General features: G+C 38.5%; 1 protein-coding gene across 1 annotated transcript; it reads left to right on the forward strand.

The window, feature by feature from the left end:
• The first annotated feature begins 7,230 nt into the window (after positions 1-7,230).
• On the forward strand, positions 7,231-8,354 carry LOC103672365 (olfactory receptor 4C6-like). Its single transcript, XM_008701070.2, is given in 3 exon segments — positions 7,231-7,638; positions 7,640-8,220; positions 8,222-8,354. Coding segments are annotated over 3 exon segments (963 nt in total). The 5' UTR covers positions 7,231-7,311; the 3' UTR covers positions 8,277-8,354.
• Positions 8,355-8,818: the final 464 nt, after the last annotated feature.

Here is an 8,818-nt window from a genome sequence, read left to right on the forward strand (position 1 = left end):
AAAGAGAATAATCTGTAGAAATTAAAAGGTAGGAAAATTTATAACTGCTGACAAATAATGCCAATACGAACTATTAAAATTTCAAGAATATTATTATATTTTATATTCTTGTATTTAGATTAAAAGACACAAAAGATTGTATGCATTCAATATACCTAAACATACAAATGCAGATCTGAAAAGCATGCACTAAAGTGTTAATAGAGGGTCCAATAGGGCTTATGTTTGGGAGTGGTCCTCTGACTGTAAATCTTCTACCACTCTGTCTATCCATACACAATACTTTTCAAGGGCTATGGTCTTCCTTTTCTAATTTAGAAAAATTAACCTGAGCATTTAGTAGAAGCATATGTATACATCTAATAAAATCTAAAGGCATTTACTAGAAGCATATGTAAAAAAATGATGCCAAAGCAAAGGATCTGTTTTATTTTTATTTTTTTAATAATAATTTTTTATTATGTTAGTCACCATACATTACATCCTTAGTTTTTGATAGTGTTCCATGATTCATTATTTGTGTATCATGCAATATGTGCTCCATGCAATATGTGCCCTCCTTAATACCCATCACGGGCCTATCCCAATCCCCCAGCCCCTCCCCTCTGAAGCCCTCAGTTTGTTTCCCAGAGTCCATAGTCTCTCAAGGTTCATTCCCCCTTCTGTTAACCCCCCCTTCATTCTTCCCTTCCTTCTCCTACCGATCTTCCTGCTATTTCTTATGTTCCATAAATGAATGAAACCATATGATAATTGTCTTTCTCTGCTTGACTTATTGCATTTATCATAATCTCCTCCAGTCCCATCCATGTTGCTGCAAATGTTGGGTAATCGTTCTTTCTGATGGCTGAGTAATATTCCATTGTATATATGGACCACATCTTCTTAATCCAGTCATCTGTTGAAGGGCATCTCAGCTCCTTCCACAATTTACCTATTGTGGACAATGCTGCTATGAACATTGGGGTGCATATGGCCCTTCTCTTCACTATGTCTGTATCTTTGGGGTAAATACCAAGTAGTGCAATTGCTGGGTCATAAGGTAGCTCTATTTTTAACTTTTTAAGGGAACTTCACACTGTTTTCCAAAGTGGTTGTACCAACTTGCATTCCCGCCAACAGTGTAAGAGGGATCCCCTTTCTCCACATCTTCTCCAACACTTGTTGTTTCCTACCTTGTCAATTGTTGCCATTCTGATTGGCATAAGGTGGTATCTCAATGTGGTTTTGATTTGAATTTCCCTGATGGCTAATGATTTGGAACATTTTTTCATGTGTCTGTTAGCCATTTGTATGTCTTCATTGGAAAAGTGTCTATTCATATCTTCTGCCCTTTTTTTGATTTGATTGTTTGTTTCTTGTGTATTGAGTTTGAAAAGTTCTTTGTAGATCTTGGATACCAGTCTTTTATCTGTAGTGTCATTTGCAAATACCTTTTTCCATTCCATGGGCTGCCTCTTAGTTTTTTTGACTGTTTCCTTGGCTGTGCAGAAGCTTTTTATCTTGATGAAGTCCCACAGGTTCATTTTTTCTTTTGTTTCTCTTGCCTTTGGAGATGTGTCATGAAAAAAGTTGTTGTGGCCGATGTCAAAGAGGTTGCTGCCTATGTTCTCCTCTAGGATTTTGATGGGTTCCTGTCTCACATCGAGATCTTTCATCCATTTGGAGTTTATCTTTGTGTATGGTGTGAGAGAGTGGTCAAGTTTTATTCTTTTGCATGTAGCTGTCCAATTTTCCCAGCACAGTTTATTGAAGAGACTGTCTTTTTTCCACTGGATTTTTTTCCTGCTTTGTCAAAGATTAGTTTTAGAATAGTTTGTGGTTGGTATCCTTCTCCTCATTCTAGGAGTAGAAATGGAGATGCTGATCTAAGCCCTTTACATTTATAAAAATCATTTAATCTTTATATTACCTTTCCATTTTATAGAACATGATACAGAGTCACAGAGTGGTAATCTGGCCTATTCGTTGTACTCAGAAGTGAGAACTGATTGTAGTGTGTAAAGTCAGGAATTTTATATAGATCTTTAAAATTATGTCTCTTACTACCTATTCCCAGTTGAACTCCAGTCCAGCAAGGTTTATGTACTCAAAGCACCTTTAACTAGTGTAGTAGGGGTGTATGTGACTAAGTTTTATGAGATACCAAAACTATAACATCCTAATACACATTTGAACTATAATTTTTGTTAATATCTTTTCACATTTAATGTTTATAAATGTAAATATCAACATCTAAACTGTAATGCTAGGAGCTTATGATGTTTAATACAACAATTCTGAAAAAAAGCAACTGAGATTTAAAGAGAATTTGTAACTTCCAGTTAATTACATCCCTGGAAGGTCCAGAATGAAATGTAGGTTTGTGTGATGTCCAAGTCCATGTATTTTGACTATGTACATTATGTTTTTCCTTCATGCCTTTCTCATGCTGTTCCTCTTCTTGTTTACTTTCTACATTATAAATTTCGAGTTTGCTAAATTCTCATGTGAAGGCATAGCTCATTTCATTTTCTTTGAAATCTATAGACCACACTGATAATTTTCCCTCTGGAAGTGATATTATACACGCATTGTTTCAGGAGCGCTTATCCTGTCTCCCTTTCTATGGATAGGGCACGTCCTATATCCTCACATTCTTGGATATGCTCTAGAAAGGAAATACGCACTGCCTAGGTAATAATTAGAAAACTGAAGAAATGTAATTCTTCAGTTTATATGAACAGATTTTTTTTAGCAATGGTATTTCACAGGGTCACTGGAAAAGAGGATCTGAAGGCAGTTGATTCAACACTGAACTGGAAGTCCAAGGTATGGCTCTGCTCTTGGGTTTGGTTAAAGCCTGTGTAGGAGTAGGAATGAGAGAGCTGAAAGGTGGTAAGTGGGATATGTGAATATGTGAGCCTGGATGCCAGAGGAAACGCAGCCAGGATCTGACAACGGCACTCTCTCATTTCTGGAGGCAGGACTGGCACCACCATTGCCTGGGCCCCATGGTTCAATGCTACTTTCCTTGGCTGAAATCAATTTCATAGATTTAATTAAATTTAATTAAATGCCTAGTGTGTACATAGCACAGCATTAGAAATTTGTGAAAATAGAATAAATGAGCTATCCTTAAGCATCCACACAAAAGAATAAAACCAACCTGAAATTAAATTAAAAAATCAGCTAAGAAAGCAATTGAATTATTGCTGATATGCACCCAATATGGGTATTGTAACAAATATCCCAGATGTTGGTGGTGAAAGGGGCACTGGGGTGGAAGTAAGGCAGAAGGGAAGAAGAATGGATTTTTTGAAAACAGACGGCATTGACAGAGGCAGAAGGAAGTCAAGAGTTTAGAGGAATAGAAAGTAATCATGGGTAGTAAGGAGGGCACGTATTGCATGGTGCACTGGGTGTTATACGTAACTAATGAATCATGGAACTTTACATAAAAAACCAGGGATGTACTGTATGGTGACTAACATAATATAATAAAAAATATTATTAAAAAAAAGAAAGTATTCATGAATATTTGGTTAGTGTTCCCCAAACATTCTCATGCAGGTACTTCCTTTGATGCTCATGAAATTATTGTTAGGCAGGGTATATAATTCTTAGAGAGGCTTCAGAAGCTGGTGGTTAGTAGCCTGTGCTATGACCTTGGTCAACGGCTCACCCAAAGTGCACAGGCTCTCCAAGCATTATCCACTGCATCAGAAAATCAAGACAATACTGGTGTCTGTCTCATATGGCTTTTGTGGGACTTAAAAGAGGAAATCATGAAGCTCTTAGCACAGGACCCTCAAATAATAAGTCCATGACATGTACTAACTTTAATGATTATTACACTGTTTTACTTTTGCAGGACTGAAGATTATTTTAAGTCAGTAAGTGGCGTGAGTGGGACAGACATCTAAGTCTGCTTGCTCTGAACCCATGGCCTCTCCTACTGTACTACATAGCCTGAGGTCTGTGTTCTGGTAGTAAGACATGGACTTGACTGCTGTGGGAGGGGGACATTAAAAAAAAATGAGGTTGATTAGTTATGGGCAAAGTCTTGAATGTCAGATTTAGGTACGTATTAGTAGCCAAAAAGAACTGTGATGAATTTATAGCTTTTAAGACAGAAGGGCCATTACTATCTATTCGTGTATTATGCTTTAAAATATTTTAAGTCCTCAGATGGCTCAAAGAACATCTTACATGGAAGTATGAACATTCCTTGCAGGTAGGGATGGAACTGCTGTGTTTGAGAGGGACAGAGTCCCTGAGCTGGCCTCTTTGAACCCCTAGCATGCCACTCATCTACCACAAATGCCTCTTCTCCAGATGAGGAAATGGAGGCCCAGTGTGGTGAGAAATGTCACAACACATCCTAGGAGTTAGACGAATAATTTGAAATAAAACCCAGTTATCCTGATTCTGAGACTATGTTCCTTCTACTATAGCATTTTTGAAGTTTTTGGGCTGGAGATTGGAGTTAGCCCATATTGTATATTGCAAACAGTGTCCTGGTAGCTGTGTACCTTGTTTAGTAAAAGGGATAATATGAAGAACGTGTCTTTGGGTATATAGAGGAGTCTTGCAGAACCTTATTTTATATTCTCAGTTAAAATAGTGGTCTCTAATGTATTCCCACCAAGTGGCAGACAGCCTCTGCCTAAGGATCCATAGCCAGGAGAAGTTCGCTACTGGAACGGTACTTTCACTGTATCATTTGGCTGCACTAACACTTGTATTTAGCTGATTGAAACCACTGTTCACTCCTTCAGGACTACAGTATCATAGTTAAGAGTTTGTGTTTCAGTCTGGTCGCGTGCGTGCTCCGGAGCTCCTGGTATCAGTCCAGTTCCAGTGAGCATTAAAGAGTTAAGAAACAGAAAAAAATTAAATAAAAATAAAATAAAATAAAATAATAAAATAAAAAGTAAAAAAAAAAAAAAAAAGAGTGTGTTTCAAAAGGAGATCACACGGATTCCTAATCCCCAATCATTTTAGATGAGATGCTCAATGTCTCCAAACATCAGTTCCGTCATCTTCAGGAAGGAATTTGTGACAGCACCCACCTCATGTGATATGAAAAATAATTGCTATAATGCATGTAGCAGACCAATACCTTGCTGGTACATAGTGAGTGAAAAATAAATGAGTTGTTTCATTGATGTTTTGATTATTCTTTAGAATCCCTTGTTTCATCTGGGGCACTCCTTCACAAGGAAATGGGGAAGGAATGACTTATACTGATTCAGGCTCCTGTGCAGGGATGGATCTGGGTCTTCCTGGAGCAGCAAAGGAGGCAAAGTTTTATTTTCTTTAATCAGCATATCTGGAAAATTATTAGAATCTTGGAGCCTTAGTTAAGGATTATAACTTCTAGTTTCAGGATTGCATTATATATGTAATTAGAACATGTTCTTTATTGTAGAATTGTCATCAAATTCATAAAATTTTACTCTATAGAATTTGTTTAGTAAAATGAGCACAGGAAGCACAAATCACTCACTGGATTGTGTGATACTGAAATTGTACCATGAAGCACATGTCTCTATCATATTGAGCACTTGATAGGCTCTTAAGAGAAGTAATATAGCTTGCTGCTTGTATTTGATTTTGTTTCAGAAGAAGCTAGATTTGAATTTGGTTTCAATGTTTTCTAGCTAGGGAACTTAGTTTCATTATTTTCTACCTTAAGCCTCCATAACTTCTCTCTGAAATGAAGAAAATGTCTCATAGGGTATTCCACTGCCTGAGACAGAGTAGGGGTTCATTGAATATTTGCAATATGTAATAATAATCCAATTTGAGAGGAAGGAATGTATAGGGAAAGAGTATCATTCTTACTAAGTGGAGAGTCCTTGGGATATGACCTGGCTTGTAGGTTGTTCAACTAGTTCATTCTAGATACTCAATAAATATATGGAGAAAAAGAATGAGGATTTTTATGAAATGTTCCAACTTCTTAGCTCTTGGGTATGTCTAATTATAAATTAATGTCAGCTTTCTAGTTTGAGGTTACCAAAAGTCAGAGGCGGAGAGAAAGATTTGTATGTAGGTGGTTTATTCTGGAAAACAGAATGGAGAGAGTGAATGGAGAGAGTGAAACAGGGAAGAAAGGAAAGTTAATCCAAGATTGTGTTAAGTTGGTTATCATTTATTCACTGTCTCCTACTTACTAATGATCTAGAATTTCTTTACAGTATGTTAATCCCTTCATATTTCCAAGTGTAAGCATGCTCCAGAATAATGAAGCAGGATTTTCCAAGTGTCTGAAGTGCAAATATTGGGACAGAAAGCAAGAAATTTACTGGGACATGGAAATGTTGCTGGAGGGTCAGTGAGGATGGAGGGATGGAGCTGTTGTCAGGTTACACTATTAGCAGCTGGTTGCTGTATCAGTGGTAGAGAAAAAAGTAGCTCAAGAGGGTATATCCTCAGATAGGGACCACTGCAGTCCTCTAGGGCATGACTATAATCAGAAAGACAGACATTACCAAGTTTTGGTGAGGATGTGGAGAAACTGGAACCCTCACACACAGCTGGTGGGGATATAAAATGGTGAAAGTACTTTGGAAAATAATTTAGTAGTTTCTTAAAATGTTAAATATAAATTTACCATATCACCTAGCCATTCCAGTCCTAGGTATCTACCAAGGAGACATTAAGACATATATTCCCACAAAGACTTGTATGTGAGTTTCATAGCAGCTTTATTCATAATAGCCAGTGAGCAGAAGCAACCCAAATGCCCATTAAGTAGTGAATCTGCAAACAAAATGTACTATATCCATAGAATGGAATATTATTCTACCATGAAGAGAAATGAAGTAGTGATTCGTGCTTCAACATTGATAAACCTTGAAAACATTATGCTAAGTGGAAGAATGCAGACCCAGAAGGCCACGTGTTGTATGATTCTATTTATGTGAAATGGCTAGCAAAGTCAAATCTATGGATAAGGGAAGTAAATTAGGGGTCAGCTGGAGTGGAGGGGTGGGAATGAGAAGTGACCGCAGATGGACAGGGAGGATGTTTTGGGGGTGACAAAACTGTCTTAAAATTGGACTGTAGTGATGGCTGCACAACTCTATAAATTCATTAAAAATCATTGAATTGTACACTCAAACAAATGAATTTTATAGGATGTAAATAATAACTCAATAAAGCTGATTTTAATTAAAAAGAAAAATTACAAAAATGAAAAAAAAGAGGGCATGAGTCACAGTGTAAAAATTGGACAACACACTTAGTGACTACTAATTAAAAATAATATTCTTTTGTAGATTTTCCATCTCAGAGTGGTGTGCTTATATCAGACCATAGTAAATGGAGAATCCAAACAATGTGACTGAATTCATTCTTTTGGGCATTACAGAGAACCCGGAGTTGCGGAAAATGTTCTCTGCTGTGTTTCTAATTATGTACGTGTTCACAGTTTTGGGAAACCTACTCATTGTGGTAACCGTAATCACAAGTCAGAGTCTGAGATCACCTATGTATTTTTTCCTTACTTCCTTGTCCCTCATGGATGCCACCTACTCTTCTGTCATTGCCCCCAAGATGATTGTGGACTCCTTCTCGAAGAGCTCTACCATCTCCTTAGAAGGCTGCCTAACCCAGCTCTTCGCAGAGCATTTCTTTGGTGGTGTGGGAAATCATCCTTCTCATAGTGATGGCCTATGACCGCTATGTGGCCATCTGTAAGCCCCTGCACTACATGACCATCATGAGCCCTCAGGTGTGCTACCTACTGCTGGGAGGGGCCTGGGTGGGGGGAGTTATTCACGCAGTAATACAGCTTCTCTTCATGTATCAAATACCCTTCTGTGGCCCCAATGTCATTGACCACTTTATGTGTGATTTGTTTCCCTTGTTGAAGCTGGCCTGCATGGACACCCACACCTTGGGTCTCTTAGTCATCCTCAACAGTGGGGTGATGTGTGTGACCATCTTCCTTATTCTCATCACATCCTACGTGGTCATCCTCTGCTCCCTGAAGTCTTGCAGCTCTGAAGGGCGGCGCAAAGCCCTTTCCACCTGTGGCTCCCACCTCACCGTGGTCATCTTGTTCTTTGTGCCATGCATTTTCCTGTACGTGCGACCTGTGGCCACCTACCCCATAGACAAGACAATGGCTGTGTCATTTACTATTGTTGCACCCATGTTGAATCCCTTGATCTACACCCTGAGGAACGCTGAGGTAAAAAATGCCATGAGGAAACTGGTGAAACGAGGGACTGGGTGTCATTGGCTTACATGCTAAGGACAGATCTTTCCTAGAAGGACAATGAGGTCTTGCCAGTTCCATTCGTTCCAATCCATTGGGCACACAGCAGCCAATGGCATCTTTTAAGTGTGCAAATCAGCTTAAGATACTACAATCAAGTTTTTTCCTACCTGTCTAGTACATGTTGTGCTCCAGCCCTTTGCTTACAAGACCCTGGCCACCCTTTCTGCCCCCCCCCCCTTTTTTTAAATTTAAACATTTTTTTTAAATAATTCAAGCCTGGTTTTCAATAATTCAGGTCCTGCTTCAGGCTTTTGTTTGTTCTTACTCTGCTGGCTGCTGGACCTCTCTTTCCCAGAGCTATTGCTTGGCTAGCTCCATCTCATTTTTTCCCATTTTCACCTCCTTACAGTGAAACTTCCACCTCCTTGAACAAGTCTCTCCTGATGACTTTCCCTGTCATTCCCCTCAGTAACTCTCTGCCTCTTCATTCCTGGATTCATCTTACATGTCCTCATCGTGCCTCATGTGAAATAAGAAGAAAAAGCCCATGGCAGCATAAATAACTTGTTTTTTTTTTTTGTAAAAGAAAAAAAAAGATTATAA

This window comes from Ursus maritimus, unplaced genomic scaffold (assembly GCF_017311325.1).
Source record: "Ursus maritimus isolate PB19 unplaced genomic scaffold, ASM1731132v1 scaffold_23, whole genome shotgun sequence".
Taxonomy (NCBI): Eukaryota; Metazoa; Chordata; class Mammalia; order Carnivora; family Ursidae; genus Ursus; species Ursus maritimus.